The sequence below is a fragment of the Corvus kubaryi genome, unplaced genomic scaffold (assembly GCF_017639235.1).
Source record: "Corvus kubaryi isolate FWS band 111438036 unplaced genomic scaffold, C.kubaryi_AGA036_p1.0 37341, whole genome shotgun sequence".
NCBI lineage: Eukaryota > Metazoa > Chordata > Aves > Passeriformes > Corvidae > Corvus > Corvus kubaryi.
This window is the reverse complement of record NW_024581112.1, coordinates 10679729-10702442: the sequence shown is the minus strand read 5'-3', so window position 1 is coordinate 10702442 and position 22714 is coordinate 10679729. Positions and strand designations below refer to the sequence as shown.

Genomic DNA, 22714 nt, shown 5'->3' with positions numbered 1-22714 from the left:
AGGTAGCAAAATATCTGCCATTTCCCCCCTATATTTCTATTCCTAGAAAGCAAGAATATGGGATAATAGCAGGACAAGTTCTCTCTGTTACATGTGTCTGCAACCAAAAACTGTTTTCATCTTACGACTACTGGCATAGTGTAGTCCATTGTTACATAGGCCTTTGAGGGAATGACATGTAAGAGTATATTGTTGTATGTTTTAAAAAATGTTCCAGGGCCTTCAGACATTCCTTAGGTCAATCTCGTTTTTTCTAGTCATCAGAAGAATTTCCACTGCAGAGCAGTGCAAAGAGGATTACACATTTTGACTGCCAAACATTCTTTCCTGTCCCCTTCCTGAGTCACTGCTGTATTTGCAGCAGAGTGGAAGTACTGCTCTACTGATCTTTTGTGCTCTTTTAATGATTATAGGTAAAATAGCTGGTGGGCAGCTTCAATAATTATTTCATTTTGTTATGCTTCACATTACCCATTGTCTTCTCATCTTGATACGGTGCACAAGACAGCATAGTGACTCAGCAAAATGAATAAAGTTAGGAGGGATTGCTCTTCAAGCTGAATGAAAGAAGATAGCATAATCCAAGAAAATAACTAATGTTTCCACTTCAGAATCCACAAACTCTGAAAATGTTAAATATGAGTGGTAGGCAGCACGTTTTTGGAAAACAAATGTATTGTTAAAACTGAAATCTGTAGTCTAATTCTTTCCTTTTTATTTTAAAATGTGGATTAAAACGGATTCATGTTTCATTCTGTAGATGGAAATGGAAGAACCAGTTTCCCAAACACAAGAGATGTCAGATGCTCCTGCTTTTCCGAGTTTGAATGTCTCGTGTCCCAATGGACTTGTATTAACTTTCCTTGGTGAAAGTTTTGGAGGTTAGTTTTCTGAGACACTGCAAAATAAGGAATTTAAGAGAAGCTAAGATTACAGAAGAAAATTATTTCTTTGTTGATGGGTTTAGATGTAACTCTAATGTTTTTAATATGTCAGAATGCTAAGTCTGTCAGAATGTCTATTTAATAGTATTTGCAACATAAATAATGTGGTTTTATTCAAACAAATGTAAGATCTAGAATCCTAAGTTCTTGAACATATTGAAGGCAGGGAAATAGCAGCCCTAAAAAGCCCTTGGGAGTCATGTTGGATAATCATTTGAGTACGAATGTAGATTGGAATACTAAATAAAAATGAGCAAATTCGATAAATAAATACATATATCTTGAGGAATCTTGAGTGATAGCAGGAAGATGGTTACATTGCCTGTATCTTCACTTCCTTTGAAAGCATATGTACTTAAGTCCCCAAGACAAAATGTTAATGTGAAAGATTCAGGGAAGAACGACAAGAATGATTAAAGCATCAGAAGATGTATCTTACAGTGAGCTCATTTCACCACAGAATTTAATTACCAAAGGTCAAAGGAGTGGCTGGTGCCAGCCTGGAAGTACAAGGAAACAGAATTTTGGTGATAGCTTGTAAACACATTCTACAAAGGTATTACAATTTTCAGGGGCTTGAAACTGAAAACCAGGACTTTAGATTTAAGTTATACTCACTAACAGTAAGAATGATTAACAAAACTAACCAAGGCTGTGATGGAGTTTCTGCTACTGGATGTTTTACAATCAGGGGTTTTTTGTTGCTTTGCTAAAAGATGCAATCAGTTTCAAACAGGAATTATTTCAGAGAAGTCCTTTGATTTATGCCATCCAGTACATACAGAGAAAACACTCATAATAAGCCTTTCTGCCCTTGTCATCAAATTTCCTGTAGAAGACTGATGGGGTATATAGATATTTAAAAGCTTCTGTGCCTGACATACCCTTCTGCAATAATTCTTTTTTCCAGTTTTTGAAAATCCGGTGAGGTTCACCTTTGCATGTTGTAAACTGTAGTTTTTGGGACTTTTTAGTCATGCCATTAGGTTTTGAAGCAGAAAAATGTGAATTTTGTTGTCATCTAGTTAGTTTTAAAAGCAGCCATGTACAGATGTCATTTAATACTTATGTACAACAAATCCGTACAGCCCAGCAATTGTGCTCTGATTAATCTGGTATGAAGTAAAGAACATGCAGAATGTTCTCACACATACATAGTATGGCAAGAAGCATAAATTGAAATGCTGCGTAGTTGAGGTGAACAGAGTAAATACATGGAGTCTCTCAATACAGTTACCATCATACTCAAAACACTGCTGTCATTTAATCTAAAAAACTTATTTTTCAAGCAGACAGAATATATAACTTGGGTTTCTATACAAATTCAAACTTGGTGAAACTTGGGGCTTTTTTCCATCATGTATGGGCAGTTAGGGAATTCCTCTCACCTGATGTTAGTCTTCCAAAAGTTCGGCATCCATAATAAATCCATCTTCAAATTTCCCTTGTTTTCATTTGGAAAGACAGCCACCTTCATAAGAGGATGCAGAGTTTCTGAGTAGGTGACCCTTTCGAATTTTTCTCTGAAATCAGAGTCTGTCCCTTACTCTGTGAATTACAGATTCAGCCAAGGAAGGGTTAGTCTTACTCACCTAAAGTGGCATACCTTCTGTTGACCATGATTCTTGGTGTGTAGCACTGTTTGAATGTGTGCTATGCAATATTAAGTAATTCAAAGTTTGTTTTCAGATTCGAAAGGCGGAGCCACTAGCACTGAAGCAGAGAAAGAAGTGGAGAAAGAGGAAAGTGAGGTCAAAGCAGATGGAGAGGAGGAAGAGGTTATGGAAAGTGGAGAGAAGGAAGAGGTTGTGGAAAGTGGAGAGGGGGAACATCAGGTTACAGAAGATGAAATAAAGCATGGAGACACCAAAAGCAAACAGGCTGAGCAGCCTACTCTAGAAATTCTGGTTAGACAGAGTTATCCCCAAAAGGTAAAGAACTGTCATCTTTATACACCTCCGGCGAGGCAAACAGAACAAGAGATGTCAAGAGTCATCACTAGTCAAGGAACTGTCATAAAGTACCTGATGGATGGATCTACCCAGGTATATTTAGTAGAATTCCTTGCAAGCAATACGATTTAGTGCAATTCATTGTGATGGAAGGTGATTACCCTTAAACTTGTTTTTGTCTACTGAGATACAGAAGAGTCCAGTGTGTAGATGAAGGAGTTAAGTAATACCAAATTATGCAGCCACGTCAAGACTAAAATGCTCTTGGCTTTATTCAGAGTCAGAACTTAGGGAGACTTAAGCATGAAAATTTCAGGCATGTGAAGATTTTAGGCAACTTTGTGGTTAGGAAATAGCTGAATATGCTTCAGAGAACTACATTCCTAAGTTTAAGCATCTGAAGTGTGGGTTAGTTCAGCTTTGGGTATTTTTGGCAATATGAAAGCATCCATGTATTTCTTTCAGTTTAAACAGTCATATGGGATCCAGAAAGACCTGAACTGACAGCTGGCAGGTGTGTCCTGAGAGGAGGGGCTGAGGACTCTGTGCTTGTCTGCTTTGGAGAGACAGAAGCTGAGGGTCAACCTCCTTGCTCTCTGCAGCTCCCTGAGAGGAGAAGTGGAGAGGGAGGTGCTGATCTCTTCTGCTTGGGATCCATTGATAGGACACATGGGAATGGCTCAAAGGGGCACCAAGGGAGGTTCAGACTGGACATTAGGAAGCATTTGTTTACCAGGAGGGTGGTCAGACACTGGAACAGGCTTTCTAGAGAGGTGGTTGATGCCTCAAGGCTGTCAGTGTTTAAAGGGCATTTGGACAATGCCCTTGACAAGATGCTTTAACTTGGTCAGCCCTAAAGTGGTCAGGCAGTTGGAGCAGGTGATCATTGTCGATCCTTTCCAACTGAAATAGCCTGTTCTATTAATCTCTTTAAGATAGCTTCTGTATTTCTTGTTTTCATTCTGAGAGTTTTACTTTTTTCCTCTCCATCACCCACAGTATTCTAGTGACTATCACATTTGTGACACATCCTTTTAAGGCTTTCTAGTGGTGTTTGAATTGATTTTAACCTCTAGTATGTCTTTGATTTCTGTAGATTCTGTTTGCTGATGGCACAGTGAGTAGGAGTCCTGATTCTGGTCCTGTCCTACCACCACCTACAATTCCAGGTGACATACAATCCTTATCAGAATTAGAGCTTTTATCTGAGACCAGCACTAGCAAAGGTAACATGTTTGTGTTTTGGACAGATACAAAGTTAGTAGGGCTGATGATACTTAATAAAGGGCATGTTTCTTTAGTCTGAAAACTCTGCCAGTGTGAAAATGCAATTTTATCTGTACTCAGCTGCTGCACGCTGCTATGTTACCTTCACAGGAAATCATTTCTCTCCTACTCCAAATTTCTTTTTCTTCTAACTTGGTAGGACTCTAATAAGTAAAAAGTTGTGTAAGAACTTCACTGGTATCAGAATGATTAAACACAAAGTCTTTTAAAAGAGATCCTTGTAACTACCATAGTGTTAAATCCTTACTTTTGTCTTACACAGTTTTTAGTCTTTGTATTAAGAATTGCTTCTCTCACAGAGGATACATTTTTCTTTCTCACTGTATGTATTCTAAGGCACCTACTATTGGTCCTTATCAATTGGTTGTATGGACTTGTGGTTGGTGGTAATATAGCCATTCTTACTGTATTTTGTTTGACTGAGAAAGAACCTAATAAATGTTTACCTCATATCTCAGAGTGTAGTCCAAGATCATTTTCAGTATTACTTAATACACAGAATAATTATGACCTGTCATATTAATTTACAGTTTATTGGAAGTATGTGAATAAAAATGGCTGCTGAAGAGAAAGGGGTCTCAAAACCAGACTTTTTAAGTCAAGTCAAGCCCTTTTTCTTAGGATATTCCTTAAGATAACTGGAAAGATACTTCAGAACAATTCTGAAAAACCATTTTCTAATATGAATTCTCAATATCTGTGACCACTGTATGTCCTTTATTTATGATCACGTTTTCACCTTCCCTACCTTTCCTCTCTTCTGCTTATTGTTCACAAATTTCTGTTGAAGGGTTTCATCTCTTTTTGGTTTGGGGGTTTGATTTTTTTTTTTTTGCTAGATATTTGCTGTAAGTCTTTTAGCCTGGTCTCAGGACTGTGCTCTTGTCTTTTGCATACACTTAATCTAAGTTATTTTTCCTGAATATGGGAGTCAAGGGTTCTCTATAACATTCTTAATAAGATGTCTCCAATTCTCTTTCATAATGAGATCTTCATCCTTTTCTTCTGATGCACCACAGGATTGATGGCATTAGCATGCTATTTACTTTTTATGTAAGGAAGAGCATTAGATGAGATCAGTTCAGGAGCACGCCTTTGAGGAGCAGGAGCTGTAATTTTCTTCTAGCCTGTTAGATAGCTCTTCTTGCAATTCTGTCAAAAGCAATGTTCACAAACTGCACTTTACTGGTTTTGTCTTTTGCCTTAGAGAATATCAAGTCTGATACAGAAATTTTTGTTTCTGCAGGAAAACGCAGGGACAAGAGCATTCTATCACACTCGCTCAAGGATGAGGAGTTTGAAAAGGCCAATTCTAAGCAATCTAAGGCAGGAACTTGGATAACAACAACTCCTTTAGGCATTCAAGTGGGCACTGAGGGTGCAACAAGAATGGATCTGAAGCCACTGCTCATGTATCAGGCCACAGACCCAGCTGATGGAACGGTATTACTGCTTTTGTGTTACTATAGCACTGTCTGTAAGCTGAGAGACAGGGCTGCCATCACATAAATAGTAGGATTTTTTCTTTGAAAACATCCTACAGGTTGTGTTATTGCACTGTTAGAAATACAGTAGCTTTAGATTTTGAAGAAAATGTGACTCCTCTGTCTCTGAAATAGATGAAGATGTGGTAGTCAAGCTTCTTCAGAGCTTCAGTCCTGTGCCTTATATTGTTGTCATTGCTGTCACAAGTATCACAGTGCCAATATAAATTAGTATTCCTCCATTCTTTCAGATTATGACTGTACGAGAAGATGAGGTGATAATTGTTGAGAAGCCGAAGGGCAGAAGAGTAGTAGAGCATGCTGATGGTACCAGGATCACAACTGTTTTTGAAATATGTGAACACCATTCTGTACCAGAGGGTAGTGTGGAAACAGGTAACATCAAAAGGGGAGCACTTACTTTTCTTGCACTTGATATATCTTGTGAAGCAGAAAGTTGCCAAAATATATACTAAAATATAAAGGTGGCTTATACAAGGAGCCTAGATAACAGATCCACTAGTGCAGTCTAGGCTTACTTTGTCTGATTTCTTTCAGCAGCATATTCATTGCAAAATTTATATTGTTCCAAGAAATTAAATTTCCTTCTTTCATACCTATGTGGTCCTCCTTCACCATGAGACCACAGTGCCAGAGTTTTAGTATGCTCATTGCCCTCTCTCCACTTGCCCTAACAATAACAAGCAAGCTGCTTTGAGTTTTAACTGAAGAGGTGTATGTAAGGACCTAGGCATCCTTATATTCCCCAGTGAAGCCATGGACTCACCAGCCTTGGAGATACTGGATATCTGAATATGGCTATGGAAAATGTCATGCCAAGAAAAGTGAAACTTATATTTGCCTGAAATAAGTGGGGCTAAAGGTCATCTGTGTTTCTTCTGGCTGGTGTTGTATTCTGTATGCCTGCTTCATTTGCTAGACAAGTCCTGTCCTCCTTAATTAAAATGAAGGGGACTTTTACTGTGTGGGTGTCTGGACTGTTCAAACAGTATAGGAAAAGACCATTACTGAGTTAGCAGGAAATGTTCAGGAACATTTCCCTGTGGGATTTTAGAAGTCAAAAGACCCTTGAACTGATCTGTCTCTTCAATGGAAAGGCAATGACCAGATTAACATATCTGTTTGATTTGTTTTCCAAGACTTATGCTGTTGAATAGGAATTTCTTCACACTTTAGAGCTTGTATTACAGGCACAAAGAATTTCAGTGATTCAATTTGTATGTTACAAATATCCAGATCATTATGATTAGTACCAGAGAGTACTTTCCTGGCCAGCTACAGACGGTTACAGAAATTTTTTGCTCTTGGGTTTTCCTACATTGAATTCGCAGTCCAGAACTTCAAAGGTTGTGTATTATTTACATAACATAAAAAATATGTGATAAAGGATGCTATGAAGTTTATGAAGGTCTTGCACTGAGGAGATAAAGATCCAGCAGTATGAGAGAAAAAGCAGATTGAATCTTAAGACATTTCCATGATTCATGTTCTCCTGTCTCATTGTTCCGTATAAATTCTTCAATGAACCCTCAGAAGTCATCACAAAGAAGGTCAAAGGCACACGAGTAGAGAATCCTGAGTTTGCTACTGTTATAACAAATTGTGAGGATGGTACCTGTTGTACTCTCTTTGGAGATGGGACATCTATTCTAGCAAAGCCACAGGGAACATATCAGGTGGGAATTATTTTTAGTTTGTGACAGTGACATTTTATCTTCATGTTCCAAGTTCTCTGCCATTAGCAGCTCTCACCTTGATTGCCTCCCTTATCTGTAGGATTCACAAATCCTATTAGTCCATCTTTTTCATACTCTGCCGATGTTTAGATATTTACTCACAAATGTACAGTATATGTAAATCAGAGTCTTCAATTTCCTGAAGTTAAATATTACAGAGACTAAGGTCAGCCTACCTCTTGGACCTCACCTTCCTTCTTTCTCTCCCTTTGATTCCTGTTAACTAGATGATTCAGTATTAAATATCTGAAAGCTGTCCTTTTGATTTGTATCTGTTCTTCATTTTTGTGGTACATTTAAAGTTTTCACCTTTGAGGATTGAATCGCTTCCCTTTTTGCTGCCATAGGTTTCACCCAAAAAGGGAGGCTTTCTTTTCATTGATGAAGATTGCTCAGCAGTTTATACGCATGAAGTTTATGATTTCATCAGCAAGGAAGAAAAGAAACAAGCAGGGAGATACATTATGAAACACACTTCCAGCACTATTTGCGAGATGATGGATCCTGAAGGAAATATTTTCAAGGTAAAATGCATGGAAGAAGACAAGTTTCTGCATTCTAATTTTATCTTATAAACTTCTCTCAAAGTCAAATTGTAATATTTAAAGTAGCCAGAATCAGGTCTCTGATATCTTCTTGACTAAGTGATGGATATCCCTTTTTTTTAATATTTATCTGCTTTTAGAGAGACTGAAACAGAACACATGGTGTACAGTTTAGCTCACCTGTAAAGAACCCTTAATTAGCATGATTTGTACTATAGCAAAAAATCAGCTCTGCAAGTGAGGATTAAAAACTGGGTGTGTCAGATTCAGTTCATGGACTGTCCTTTCAGTCATGCTTATTTAAATTGTATCTTGAAAAAGGCATTATTATTCCTTTTTAGGTCATTGTTAGTTATCTTGTTTGAATATGTTAATGTCACATTAGTTAATAAGCACATAGTATTTTCAAGAAGGAAAATACTGTAGACATTCACTCAGTAGGTATACATCAATGTCTGTCTTGAGTATACAGTTACCTCCTTGGCCAGTTAGTGAGTAGTTTTGTGTAACAGTCCTTGGGCATTTATTAAATACCAGCATATGATATTAGTATTTATGATACAGCATGTCTTTCTAGAGATGTTTTGGATTTTTCCCTGTCTTTTCAGTTTTCTTCTTTATTTCTTTTTCCTGTGAGTTTCAGGTTGCTCAACATGAAATGTTTTTTCTGTCTCTCTCACTGGGCTAGGTCATATTAAAGTTCACCAGCAAGTTACTGTTTCAAAAGTACCTTTTAACTCAAGTAATTTCAAATAATTTCTACTATAGGTCATGGTTGATGGCAGCACAGATGTGTGCATTCCCAGCATTGGCTCTGGTAGCAAGGAGGAGAGAAGTTCAGCAGCAGATGAAGTTAACAAACTTATTACGTATGATGAGCATGCCCCGAGGTAAACTGCATTGCATTCATATCTTAACACTTTCTTTTCTTCACAACACAGTATTTGTACAGGGTTTATAGACTTGTGCTCCATTTGTTCAGTACTCTGTATTTGCACATTTGATGCCACCATGTTGGAGTTCTGCTTTCTTGATACAGCCCCACGTGTGTGTTTGGCTGTGCAGGTTTTTCATCATCTCTGCGGATGGTTCTGGAACGGAGCTCCTGCGGAGGAAGGATGTACTCAAGTACATGGCTGAGGCCTGTAGTGATCCTGCCACTGCAGTCTTGCAGGACCCTGTACAAGAACAGACAGGTAGGAAACTTTTCTTTTCTGACAGACTACTAATAGAAAGAATTGCAAAGTTTCAAAACTGTTATTTGGACAGGAAATATTTTTATCCATGTAAACAAGCGTTCACACTTCTGGCAGTGAAAGAAAGGAGTTTGGGGGAAAACTCTGGGAAGCAGAGAGTTAACTGAAGGACACTATTAAGGGATAAGTGAAGAAACAAATGGCATAGCTTTATCCACTTTCAGTCATACAAATGAAAGTGATAACCAAATAGATATATTCTCTGTGTTTATCATAAAAAAATTGAAGGTATCACAGTCTCCATTAATGGTACAGCAATGAAGACAATGATGTCCTGATGTTGACCCTGTCTGTTGGAAAGAATACCTATTAAGAAGCTGAAAAAACATGACTGGAATAGCCAGTCCACCATTAGCCAATACCAACCACCTTGTAGTAGCAAGGCAAGAAGTTACATCCTGGAATGGTTGGTTGTTGTTGTAAAGTTAGTTGGAGATGCTGTGTTTCTATAAAATACACTGTGGTGTAACAGGTAGATGCTAACAAAAAAAAATCTTTTTTAAAGACAGGAAGGTAGGGCTCCCCTGGATATGAGGGGATGATAAGGGAAATTTGCTTCAAGCCATAAAGTACTAAGACATATTTCTCATAGATTTATGTCATAAGCATATGGCGTAAAACAGCTTTCCCACTTACTACTCTTATAAGGTATTGCACATTCACAAAAATTCACACAAATGACTGGTTTCCCATTGGAGAAACCAAATAAAATAATTTTGCCATGGGAAAAAGGAAAAAAAGAAGGGATGTGGAGGGAGCCAGAAAGATGCAGAAGGTGAAAAGATGAGAAAGATGGAGAGCATACATACTCAGTGAAAATCCCAGTCAAGAAAATCTACTTACAACCAGCAGTCATCATAGTAGTAGATCTGATTTTCCTGACTTCCTGCTCCACCTTTCACAATACTGGCTCTATTTGCCTTGACAACAAGGTTTCACAAGGTTGTATCATTGTGACAAAGTGCCTCAGTGGTGATATCCACTTTGAAGGTCACCTGTGGGGTAGATAATAGTAGATTAAGTAAGTTTTGGGTTGGGCTGGAAAAAATATTTTGAAGAACATTGAAATTTATGCAAACAATACAAATAAATCATCCCTAATGGAATCCATCCAGTGAAGTGTAAAATACAGTGAAGAATTATGCATGTTCTAAATATGTTGTACTACTGAGATTAGTATTCAGTAAACATGGGTCAATGCTCTGCTCTTCCTTGTTTGGGATATTCCCCACACTATACAACTGAGCTGTTAATTAAGAATCAAAGCAGGTAGCATAAGCAGTTTATTGTTAAAAATGGCCTGAGTAATCTGAATTTGTATAACTATTCCATAATCAGCTCAGTGATCTGATATTATCTGTAGCCACAGATACATGGAGTTTTATCTGTTGGTAATAAGATTTTTATAGTTAGGTAAGTAGTTTTTTCTGTAGGTCTGAGACACTTTTCCATTATTTTTTTAATTTGAACTGATTCTTAGCAAAATGTGTCTTTGAACCAGGTATTTTAAGTATTACTGTTCTCTGCCCTATGGCTGAAACATCCCCCTGGGTAATGAAGAAAGAACCAGAGAGTATAGTTCCTCCATTTCTTCAGTCATGGACTCAGGAAGAATCTTCTCCTCCTGAGGTATAATTGTTTCAAAGCTGTCTTTTATGTTAAAGCAATAGATGTTTGTCTCTGTGGGGAAATGAAGCTCTAAACAATGTGAATGTTAAATTCAGTTTATTAAGTAGAGAGGGCAGGGGGTAGGCTATGTCAGGGATATGTGTGGTCCCCTTGGGGTTCTTTTACACTTAGTGAGGGGATATAGCAATTTTAAGAGGAGTTTATTTTACCAGATGAAGATGTTTTGGAATAGATAAGTTGTTCCCAGGAATCTACTGGCTTTATTGTCTTTAGGACAGTATATGCTTTTCATCTGAGACACATTGCCAATAGCTGCGTTTTTGGTTGTTTTTTTTTTAATATAAGTAGCCTCTTGCTCTTTTTGTTTGCTCCTCTCTGTTCAGGGGGAGATCACAGGTCCCCCAGTTGGAACGTGTGTTTGGAAGGGTCTCTGCATCGGATCACCACACTTGCCAGCCTCCATGCGAAAATGTCCCAAAAAACTCCAAATCCGGAGGCTATTCCAGTACAAGCCACTCTGTGCTGAACGAAGAGAAAAGCTGCAGCTTTCCCTCAAGGTAGTACAACCACATTTATTCATTCTTCCAGTAAGCAATAGAGAACAGACAAGTAGACATAAAAATTATTCTTTAATCTGGATACTGATCTTTCAAAGGCAACTCTATAAGAAAAGTTCCACACCAAAGCGGCAAGGGAAGTCTCTCCTTTGACCATCTATTGTTGATTTTTAGAGAAAGATGAATGCTATTTGTTAAATTGGGAAGGAAGAACTGAAATTATTAGCACTGACAAAACTGTTGTAATAATTGCATAAATGTCCAATGAAAATACCCTCATTGCTCATAAATCAATATCTAATTAATGGATTTTTTCCAGAATGAAGTATCTTAAATCTTTAGCCACACATCACTTTGTCAGAGCAAAATCAAGATCTAAAGAAAATATTATTCTTCCTTTCTTCCTCTCCTATACGATTAAAGAGATATAAACAAGTGAAAAAGAACTGGCACTGGAAACAGATTGTTTCTGAGAACCTGTCTTTTAGTAAAGTTCTGTACTGCATGTAGCTTTCTGGCAGAGTGGTGTGTTTAGAACCCTTTTTTCCATCCAACTGATTTAAAGAAATATGGGAAAAGAAAAGTGTTCTTATCTGTAGCAGTTGGTATGATGTTATTGTAAATATCTATTTTAAGCCTACCTCTGCAAACAAAACATCTGCATCTTTCTTGTTCTTTGTCATTGTTCCACCAGGAATATATAGACAACATCTTAAAGCAGGAAGATGAGCTGGAAGAGATGAATGTGAAAGAACCAAGAACAGAAGAGGAAAAGGAGAGTGCTGCAAGTCTCCTTGAAATGACTACAGTGAGCAAAATAAAATTTTTAACTTCTTCTTTCAGCAAAACCCTTGTATTGCATTGGAAGTGTGAGCCTTGAAACATTATCCATTAATAAAACAGCAAATGTCAGAGTAGCACAGTGCCAGTTCTGGTGTGGATTAATGGTAAAGCAGAGCCACGCTCACCTTCAGCTGGTCTGAATTCAGCTGGGCTCTGCTGCCACTTGGGGAAGCAATGCTCAAAACACTTCAAGAGTTTGGCTCTCCTGAATGATATGTTCCCAAACACACAGACCAAAATTACTTTCCAGTAATTTACTTTTTTTAATATCCCCTAACATCAGGGTGAAAATGTTTCCAGTCTGTTGTCATTGCACCTGGGAGATTTTTATTTCAACCACAGCCACCTCTATAGTAAGAATTTGAACCCTGCTTTTGGGATAATACAAAAACAGTCTGGAGGAATATTGTTATTTCTGCTTAGCAGCATTTATATATTTTTCTGGAAAATATAATCTGCAAATTTGCATGCATAAATAGAGCACGGAGAGAAAAAGGAGAGTAATAGGTAGTGGGAAAGGTGGGCAAATAGGAGAAGAGGGTCACAACTTTTCTGGAAAAAGGGACAAAGAAATGATCTGTCAGTAACTCCATCTGCCTCTATCCTCTAGGCAGACATTTATTTACTTTGATGAGACCCAGGTGCTGAATCTCACATGCTGCTCAGTCCCAGTGAACTCGTCTAGTGACTAATTATTATTGATTGTCCTGACTACCTTCAGCACATTTCCAGTTACAGATTTCGCATTGGACAACTCTTTTCTGAGCAGCAGTCTCTCTGTGCACCTGCTGTGACCCAGGAATCAGTGTCACATTGCTCCCAAGTCTCCAATAGCTCTGTTACAACCCAGACTGCCTGGTCACAGGAACTGTGGTTTCCAGTTAATTGCGTGAGAGTCAGCATGAGAATAAAGGAAACACTTTAGTTTACAGTCTCTTATCCCTCATTCACTTTACTGTAAGCCAGCCACATGAGAGCTCCTCAGTACCAAAGCCTGCAAATTCCTGAACATATTTCCCATTTGACTTGTGACCATGAGTTTTAGATCTTGTTCAAATTCTTTGCAGAAGGATTTAAATTTGATTAGGAATTAGCTTAGTTGATCTACTAAGAAGTAACCACATAAAATACAAAGCTATCTGTGAGGTAGGTCATCAAGAAGGAAACAAATACCTGTTTAGAAAAGGGAAATTGTAATTCATTCCCTTTTTTCCCAGCTTATGTTTTCTAACACACTGAAATACCTGACAATGTGACTACAAGAATGGGGGTAACAAGATAGCACTTGTTTACAATATAAATCCCTTGAACAAGATGCTGTTGTTGTGAATTTTACTTCTCATGTAGTCACAGTTATTCCTTCTTCATTGCAGTCCTTCCCTGACTGGGAGAAGTCAACTGAAAATCTCTGTGATAGAGGTAATAAAAATTGAATACCTATATTTTTAAAATTTAAAATATCATCGTAAGTTTAAAAGCATTGTAATATTTTTTTTAAAGAGGGAATATAAAGGTGAATTCATCTATGTGCTTTGTACATGCTTCTGTGTGACTCTCACAGGTGATTAGAACTTGTTAGCATCAATGATCCAACACCTCTGAAAAACAATTCCTGGTTTTAGGCATGTGTATTTGACATTTTGACTCACATTTCCACATATAGTGAGTTTTCTTAGTTATAAGAACTATGAAAATACTTGGCTACTTCTATACAAGTAACAACTTTTCAGACAAGTTTTTCAAAGTAACTAAGTAAATCCTGGTTGTTTATTACATTTCAAAATCTAATCTCAAACCATCACGTGTTTTTGTTACGTTCACCTGCCTAAGGGAAAAGACGGAGCAATATATTTGCTTTCCCTCATGAATCTCTGTTAACATTGATTAATGTTTTCAATATGTACAAATAAAAATTAAGATGTCTGTTTCTTTTAAAAAGCCCCAAGTATTTTCCATAGAAAAATCCATAACATTCTATCCCATAATGATGCTAGTCTTTAAAGTGTTCTTTTCCTGCCCTTGCTACCTTGTGAAGAGTACTTCTACTTGCTAAAAAAGAGCATACTGTGCAAAGCAAACAGAAACTGCTGCAACAAATACTTGCTGAAGTTTCCTTTCAAATAGAGATGTGATTTTAATGTAGCATTACTAATGAAGAAGACAGTGGGAAAGAAAAGCTCTTTAAAATAGGTAAAAATAGAAAAAGCTGAAAAATAAAATCATATTTTATGGTGAAAAAGCTGACCAAAAAAACCCCCCCACATTTTGAAGTTTGAACTTTTGTAATTCCCAAAACACTAAGAGATATTGTCATAGTCTAATAGGGTCATACCTCTCAAATACTCACATCTCCTAAATTTTGCCACAGAAATTTGTTTTCAGCCAAGGAAATTTCTTCAGAGCCACAATTTAGCTTCAAGGCATAAGGTAAACAACACATTTTACAAAATATGCCAGAGGACAGGGCAACTCTTTAATAAAGTCCCAGAGCTGGTCACAATCTTTAACGTGGAAAGACTGGCATTTCTCCATTATACATACTGAACTAGTAGTTCCTTCCATGAGAATGTTGATTATGGCTGCTTCACAGCCTCAGTTAAGCACAACTTAAGCAAGTTGGATGTAATAAAAGCCCACACTTTTCCTCAGCTGTAGATAGAGACCTCAGAGCACTGCAGTCAGAAAGTGGCTGAATGACTTTTCCTATTCACAGGTATTTGTATCTTGAAAGAACGTAAAGATATGTCAGGAAATACAGGGTGGGAAGTGTAAACTTAATCTGCTTCTTGTCCTTTCAATATTGAATTCAGTTTCTTACCTGAAAAAGTTCTGATCTTGATTTTTGGAATGAAGTTCTTTCTGTCTTTTGCCTCACGGTAACAAAGACTCTGTTAGGTTTCCATAGAGTGGCAGAAAGATGCATTAAAAACATATCCTTTGCTGTCTTCTCTTCATAACACCTAGCACTGCTTAGCAGAGCACACCCACTCAGTAACACTCTTCACCTTGCAGCCCGTGTGAGTGAGCTGTATGAACAGGCAGTGTTCCAGAGTCACACAGAGAAGACAAGCATTACAAAAAGAGAGGACCAGCAGAAGGGGCCAAGGTAGGACACAGCAGCGAGGACTGGTGCAAATGTAAATGACACAAAGGGCGAAACCAAGCACACAGGGAAGGCAATGTGCTTTATTGACGGTCTTCAAGGACTGGGACCTATGGCTCTAGATACATATGGCAATGTCTTACTTGTCCTGTGATTATTTTGTCCCTCTATGCTTCTCTTTCCTTTTCTGAAAGATACTTCAAAGTTTGTTGGGAAAGGATTTCGGATGTTTCTTTGATTGAATGATCTAATAAAAATGCAGATATGAGCAAACAATTTTGTGCAAACCATACAAGTCCAAGTCAGGAGTCACCTGAGGTGTTTACATAACATAAAAAGCATTTTATTTCCAGGGCTGTCTTGTAAATATTGTTGTATTTATAGAACACTGCTAGTTTTCTCATTTCCACTGCTCTTTCTTTTTTTCTTCCTGATGATTCAGTCCAGAAGGAGTAACACTAAAGTCCAAGTGGCAAAGCAAACTAGAACAGAACAGGTAATAATATTAGTAGGATCAAGTTATTTCATGAGCCAGCTTAGTCTACTTTCGTAAAGAATGTTATTGATTTCACCAGGTCTTGGGTGATGGTCCAGTGGCTTGCCTGCAAATAATGGGGTGTTTTCTGCAACAGAAATGATAAATAAATGGTTTGAGTCTCTTTTATTTTCCCAAAACCTAACAGCATTACTGTTAATTTACACTAAGCAAAACAAGGCTGAAGTCAGAAGCTCTGTGTTTCATTTCTGGTTCTGCCACTAATGTGGAATGTACTGTATATTAATATTTTCAAATGCTGATGCTTTAGGTTAAAATTCAGGTATTCCACAAATAAAAGCTGATTTTTTCAAATAGAACCCCAGACACATCTGCCATTCAAAGCTTCTCTAGGTAAAACTGTCCCAGCTCTCTCAGCCTCTCCTCACATGAAAGGTCTTCCAAACCCTTAATCACCTTTGTGGCCCTTTGTGCACCAGACAGCTCAAAAATGGACACAGCACTCCACATGAGGCTTTGCATATTGCTTCTTAATTACTTTCTGACTTGCATGAAATAAAAAAGCCTTTTAGAGTTTCAGAGTTACATTTTAATATAGCATTTCACACTGTTTTGGATCTTATTTTAAAAATTACTTTAAATATATATATCTGAGCAGCCAGCACCCAAGAACATCATGTGCAATTCTGACTCTAAAACCAGTGTTAAAACTCTCAGTATGATTAAGAGTAATAGTTTCATAGCTGGTATTGGACCCTGCAAGTCAGTGAAACTCTAGTAGTGTAAAACTGGGCTAAATCAAGCTAAAAACATGACTGATCTTTACTCTGGTCATCCTTACCTTCAGAAGTTTCAACAGCTTCTTCTGTATCCACAGAGCCATCAAGTCTTTCTGTGATAAAATAAGGAAATTAGATGAGTTTTGCATTCAAAATTTTAGTAATGCATCTAGAATACCAGTTCTTAGCTTTCAGTGTTTGTTGGAAGGTTGGAAAGACACCAGTGGCAGTCCCAGAGGTATTCTATGAGATTCAGAGAAATGGAGCATGTTCTGAGGAGGAGCCCTTCATAGCAGGCAACTCACTGTCCATGTGCATTCTGATCAGACCAGTCAATTCTTAATCCACCCCTAAGAAAATTGCCAATGACAACAATATTACTCCGTGTGATGAACAAGGGGAAAAAAATGCCACTTGCCTTTACCAATTCCATTTCTTAATGCATAATACTGAAAACAGGATGAACTCAGTGATAATGCTTTTTTTCTTTATTTTCCTTACCTACAATGTCAAAAACACACTTAGGAGAGAACTGGATGAACAAAAGACAACATTTATGGCAATAAAAAACAAATTATTTGCTCCATACTTTGAATCTGAATTCAGCAAGGACTTTTTCCAAGAAAAGGTAATGCAGCTGAAAACTGGATGAGTTGTGTTAGGTCAGGTAATATCTCCCATACTCCCAAAGACAATTTTGGGTTTATATCTCAGCCTCTATTTATCTCAACAAACCACTACAGCAACAAAAGGACAGCTGTGGCAAAATTAATACAGGGGATTATATGCCCTTGTAAAGGAAATCCTATCTTGAAGATGGTATATGTTCACTGAGTACCAACTCTATAAAATTCCTTACATAAACTGTGGAGAGAGTCTGATTCAGAGCAAAGCTCAATCTCAGGTTTTTTAACTTACCCCTCAAACCCCTCTTTCTGCTTATTAGAAGGGGAAGAAGTAAAACTAACACTCCTAATTTAGAGGTGATCTTGGGGGCTTTCCTATTGCAATTGCACCTGGTAAATGCTCTAAGTGCATAAAGCCCTTAGAGGTTGTAGGTTGTACAACCTGTAGGTTGTAATCTGATGTAACTATGTATATCTCTTTTATAGTTACAACTTTGGTTCTGCTTATTTGTTTCCTTTGCACTCCTTTCTTTCTTTTTTTTCCTTTCTTTTTTTGCAGGGGGAGGAGGGTGTCTGCTGGTAATTTTTGCAAGGTGTTTGTTTAGCTGGGAAACCTAAGCCCTCTTTCTTACTTGTCTGTAGTATCCTGATTTGGAAACAATGTCTAAGGAACTTCCTCCACTACAAAAAGAAGAAAGTGTGACTTCCCCTCTAGAGATGATAAGAGAACCCAGTGGAGGTAATCTACTGTGTCTGGCACTGGGTTTGTATCTTCTTCAGGAGGAAGAAGCTCTTGTAGACATCACTGAATGTGGAAGAACCATCAGCTTTGGATGCTAAACTGAAGAACTGGGCTATGAATGAGGGGTGGATAGAAGAAAAATGCTTAAGAAAAACTTAAATGGAATAAATAATAGTTAGGGGTGGATGAGAAAGAACTGAGGACGCTGAGTTTAGAAAAAAACTAGTATGACTGTAGGGAATATATAGGAGATTTCATTCTGAAACTCAGTGATAAGAGGAACTGGTGGAAAAGCAATATGGAATAGGAATCATGCAGGCTAAGGACAGATTAGAGAATATGGGAGGGAAGCAGTGAAAGAGTGATCATAATCTTAGTCTTGAGCTTTACAGAACTGAGAGGAATACTTCAGTTCCATTTGAAAAGCAGCCCTGACAAGTTACTGAAATCTTAAAGTGAGATTAAAAGTCATACACAGCAAAGATTCTTATCGGGAAAACAGTCCTCTGTGGGGCTTTACCAGATCCCCACTAATTACCATATTTCCTCATTTTCAATCGCCGTAAGACCTGTGTTGGATTGTCTTTTAGTCCTTTATGGCTTATAGTTCAGTTAGCCAGAGAACAAGAAATGACTAATCACACAATAGGCATTTTTGATCCCTGTCACCCAGTAGAGCAAAATGTCACATGCAGAATTTTCCCAGCCTCTCATGGTTATGTAGACAGCTTTCCGAGATTGTCTAAATTAAAGTGCCAAAGACTGTGATTTTGTTTCTCATGTTTATGAAAATGATGGTGATCATAAAAATCACTTGACTTAGTTTTCCATTATTTTCCCTTCAGCAGCTGAATTTCTTGATAGCACAAGTGATTCGTCACTTTCATCTGGCCTTCTGCTGCAGGATCCTTCCAAACAAAATGATGGTCCCAGCAGCACAACAGGTACATCTGCCTTCCAGACTGTAGTTGGAGCAGCTTGATACCTTTTTATAACTTTTGACACAATATTTGCAATACAAATTTAAATCCACCCGTCATTTTTTCATGCTTTTGGAAATCTTTCCCTTCCAGACCTAAACAAGGCTCCTATATCAGAAGAGACACCCTTTCAACGTAAAGTTCCAAGTCTGATGGTGGATGTTACAGGACAGACAAGAAAAGAGAAAGTAATATTACCATCATACCTTCAGGGGAAAAAACCAAACATTATACCAAATAAAAAGGTAAAAATAACCTCTTTCTTGACAATATTCATATCCTCTGAGTCATCTCTTTTCCATAAAATCTTCACCCTGGAGCAATACTGGAAGGTATTTTGAATCTGTTCACTGAAACATGGCTGTTGCAATTTATGCATGTTTATTGGTAATTCTGGAAGTACATTTCCTCTCAGCTGCTAGGACAAACTCATTCTGCATCAGGCACCTACATGGAAGCTCTGTTTCCAAAAGAGCAGAGCTTCCCCCCTTTTCCCTGAGACACTTTAATGGCTTAATACGTCTGAAAACTCAAACCAGTATAAATTTTCAGACAATATTTAAAGTGCCACTTCAGTTTTTGCTCAGATTAGGATGTCTTTTTGTAATTCTTCAAGGTGAGTGGACAGAGGTCAAATGTAGGTTAAGTAACTCTGTACCTGACTTAAGGGCCACCAACTTTGTCTTGTGTTTTGTTTGCAAAGATAGAAGATCCTGTCGCAGGAAAGGTCAGCATATCTTCTCTTGCAACAAGACAGGCTCTTACCAGCTTCCATCTCATCCCACCCAGAGTGACATTTGGAGTGCTAAAGGAAGGCTGCACCTATGCAACCACTGTAATCATGAAGAATGTTGGTGTGAACTTCTCAAGGTTTGTTTGAATTCTTAGCACCTGGTTTTTATCTCTCCAAATAGATCCTGACAAAAATCAAGTACAGTTTCTCATGACAGCCACCACTCCAGAGAAAGTGCAGGAAATTCTGACTTACAGGTCTGCCAGAGCTTTCCATAAGATGGAGCCATATCCTAGGAATGCCTCTTCTACTGCCTTTCCTTTAACAGCTTCTGATGCAAGGGCATGCTGGTAAACTGTTCTTCGGGAGGAATGAAATCCACAGGATCAGTTCCAGAGCAGTGCAAAAGTAAAGGTCATATCTGATCTAATGATCTTTAAAAATCTGAACAGCAGGAGGTGCATTCACAAAAGGACTGAATCTCAGAAGTGAAACAACCAGTAAGAAAAGAGGAAGCGAGACTTCTGCTTTAGTTGGTACCATTAAAGATTATTTGCATAAAATTCATACCAGTATCATGCCTTCTGCAATAGAGTCCTATCAAAGCACATTAAATAAATATTGTTATGGATTTTTGAGTGTGCAACACACAGGTGTTTGCCAAGAAGCTGTTTGTACTTCAACTTCCTTTGAATGTTCAGGTTGAAAAAGCAGATGTTTCACATTCTGGTCTAAGGACCAGGCAGTGTTAACAAGCTCTTTGAAGGCTTACTTTGGCCTAATCATCTGCTCCTTTGGGGATTTTTTGTTAGAAACCTGAGGCTTGGCGAGAAGCCCAGGAATACTGCTGTGGTCCAACTTGTACATTATGATGGAAGGGATGAGCTAAGAAATTCTGCTGGCATTTACAAAAACAGAGGAAGAGCAGGCAGCCTGCTTCTTACATGTGATTTCTCCTGCATGCAACAGTTTCTGGCAAACTGATTCTCTTCTCTTTTTCACAGATTTCGGGTGAAGCAGCCGCCTCCATACACAGGACTGAGAGTGATGTACACACCAGGACCTGTAGGTTACACAGGAGAGCTTTTGGGTTTTTTTCTAGACTCAGCTACCCTCAGGCTAGCTAGCACTCCTGTCTGGGACACCAGCTGTCTGAGACTAGAGCTGCCAGGGTACACAGTTTTGTTTAAAGTTATTTGAAGTGATGCTGTCTTCCACCATCCCTCTGCCGCCTTCAGCTAAGCACCCCATGCACTCGAGTCTCAGCCTGTGCCAGAATGCAGAGGGATAAACATGTGAAGTTTAGTGAAAAGCAGCAGGTCAAGCAGTGAGGTTAAACAGAGCTTTTTCAAAGCAAACAGGATTGCTCTACCACTGCCTCAGTTTTCCCTTCTGCTCAGGGTGTTTGTTATATCTGCTCTGTCTTATGCCTAGACTTAACTTCCTGTCTTGGTACCTTCAGGATTTGAACCTAGTAAGCTATTGCCTCAATCCTTTCTTCTCCTGTTTCCAACTGTTCTCCACCTTACATCTTTTATCTAGCAAAGCACCATAGCACATTAAATTATCCCATTAAGCAGGAAGCTTTCATGCTTTCTGCTTTTGTTCAGTCTCTCTTTTCACCTGCCTGTTTTATCTGAAGAAATAGTGCTGGCCAGTCTCCCCAGAGCATCCACGTAATACCAAGCAGTATCTTGCCAATGCATGGAATCAAGAAGCAATGACTTGTGCGGGGAGGCAGTGCCAGAGTGCAGGTCAAACCTCCTAGTCCAGAGCCTCAGCCACAACTCAGTACTTAAAATCATAGAATAGTTTAGGTTGGTAGGGATCTTTAAAGGTCCCAGTTGAGAGAGAAGGATGTTGTGGGGGACTGTGTCAAAGGCCTTACAGAAATCCAGCTAGAGGGCTGGAATAATTTCCATTCTCTTCTTTTCTCCACACATTAGTCCTTTTGTATCTCCCTACCTCTGTGTTCTTTTTAGAACAGAATAGAACATTTTCTTTCATTTGGAAGGGACCTACACTGGCCATCTAGTCCCACTGCCTGACCACTTCAGGGCTGCATGGTATTAAAGACACTGTCCAAATGCCTCTAACACTGACAGGCTTGGGGCATCAACCACCTCTCCTTTGGGTTCTCTCCCAGCTGTCCCAATTCCCCTTTTTCCTCTGGAACCTAAAAGGAAGTTTAAGGGGGGAAAATGCCAACACCTGGCAGTTTTCTTTCAAACTGCCAAGTGAAGAGACAATGTTTTGTACCAACCTTTCTAGCAAGACAGATACTGGGTAACTGGGCAATCCTGTGTGCTGGGCAGTGAGTCTTGCATCAAACACTGAAGAGCCACGTGCTCCCAGGACTGCTGGAGGGGACCATGTATGGAACTTGCACCTTACCTGTGAGTCATCCTCTGTCTCTCCTAGGTGGCAGCAGGCTTGCAGGTTGAACTGGAGATAGAGATTTTGGCCATGGTAATTGGAGGGAAGGACTCTGGTGGTCTTGAAGAAGTTTCCCATGATATTGAAATATTAACAGAGACAGAAACTCTTCTCCTGCCTGTAAAAGCAAATATCCTTTGTTGTATTATTTCTTACATGCACTTTGTAGCATCGACCCTGGGGATCATCTTCCTGTCAGGAGCCTCAAGCACTGTTTCCAGTGCAGGCTGTCCTTTTCAGAAATACACAAATGGGTGTTTTCAAAAGCACAACAAATGAACAATTTAAGATTCTGATGCCAAAAGCATCAAAGTAACATGGTTTGAAAAGTGGGGAAAGGAAGAATGGCAACTCAGAAAGATGTGGCTTTCAAAAAACCAATTAAAATAATAGGAACTTTTTCCCACCACCCATCATGAAAATACTTTATTACATTTTCGAATCTATAGTAGTATCTGGTGATAAAACGTCATGAGCAACAAAATGATGTATCATCCTGATCCTGAACAGGCAAATGGGACAATCCCTGCAGCAGCAAAGATACAAGCACAGAAGCACATGAATG

At 38.5% G+C, this 22714-nt stretch overlaps 1 protein-coding gene and 1 long non-coding RNA gene across 10 annotated transcripts in view; one reads left to right on the top strand and one right to left on the bottom strand.

Annotated features, from left to right (window-relative positions):
• The window catches only part of SPAG17 (sperm associated antigen 17), an 89752-nt gene that overhangs the window by 63321 nt on the left and 3717 nt on the right, over positions 1–22714 (top strand). For 4 of the 9 annotated variants that reach the window (XM_042031183.1, XM_042031180.1, XM_042031182.1 and 1 more), the window contains exons 25-46: positions 761–881; positions 2634–2989; positions 3993–4122; positions 5430–5626; positions 5919–6063; positions 7222–7364; positions 7772–7948; positions 8738–8859; positions 9035–9165; positions 10727–10854; positions 11238–11411; positions 12106–12219; positions 13628–13673; positions 15267–15360; positions 15800–15853; positions 17158–17260; positions 17901–17997; positions 18846–18944; positions 19074–19225; positions 19684–19850; positions 20718–20778; positions 22135–22279. In XM_042031183.1, coding sequence (XP_041887117.1) covers positions 761–881; positions 2634–2989; positions 3993–4122; positions 5430–5626; positions 5919–6063; positions 7222–7364; positions 7772–7948; positions 8738–8859; positions 9035–9165; positions 10727–10854; positions 11238–11411; positions 12106–12219; positions 13628–13673; positions 15267–15360; positions 15800–15853; positions 17158–17260; positions 17901–17997; positions 18846–18944; positions 19074–19225; positions 19684–19850; positions 20718–20778; positions 22135–22279 — 2956 coding nt within the window. Of the gene's footprint in view, positions 1–760; positions 882–2633; positions 2990–3992; positions 4123–5429; positions 5627–5918; positions 6064–7221; positions 7365–7771; positions 7949–8737; positions 8860–9034; positions 9166–10726; positions 10855–11237; positions 11412–12105; positions 12220–13627; positions 13674–15266; positions 15361–15799; positions 15854–17157; positions 17261–17900; positions 17998–18845; positions 18945–19073; positions 19226–19683; positions 19851–20717; positions 20779–22134; positions 22280–22714 lie in introns of those variants that run through there. The other 5 variants (XM_042031179.1, XM_042031184.1, XM_042031186.1 and 2 more) reach the window with 5 other exon arrangements.
• On the bottom strand, positions 15383–20150 carry LOC121666105. The gene is made up of 3 exons (XR_006016584.1): positions 19969–20150; positions 16695–16745; positions 15383–15980 (listed from the first exon to the last, which is right to left on the bottom strand). It is a non-coding gene; the product is annotated as an uncharacterized LOC121666105 (long non-coding RNA).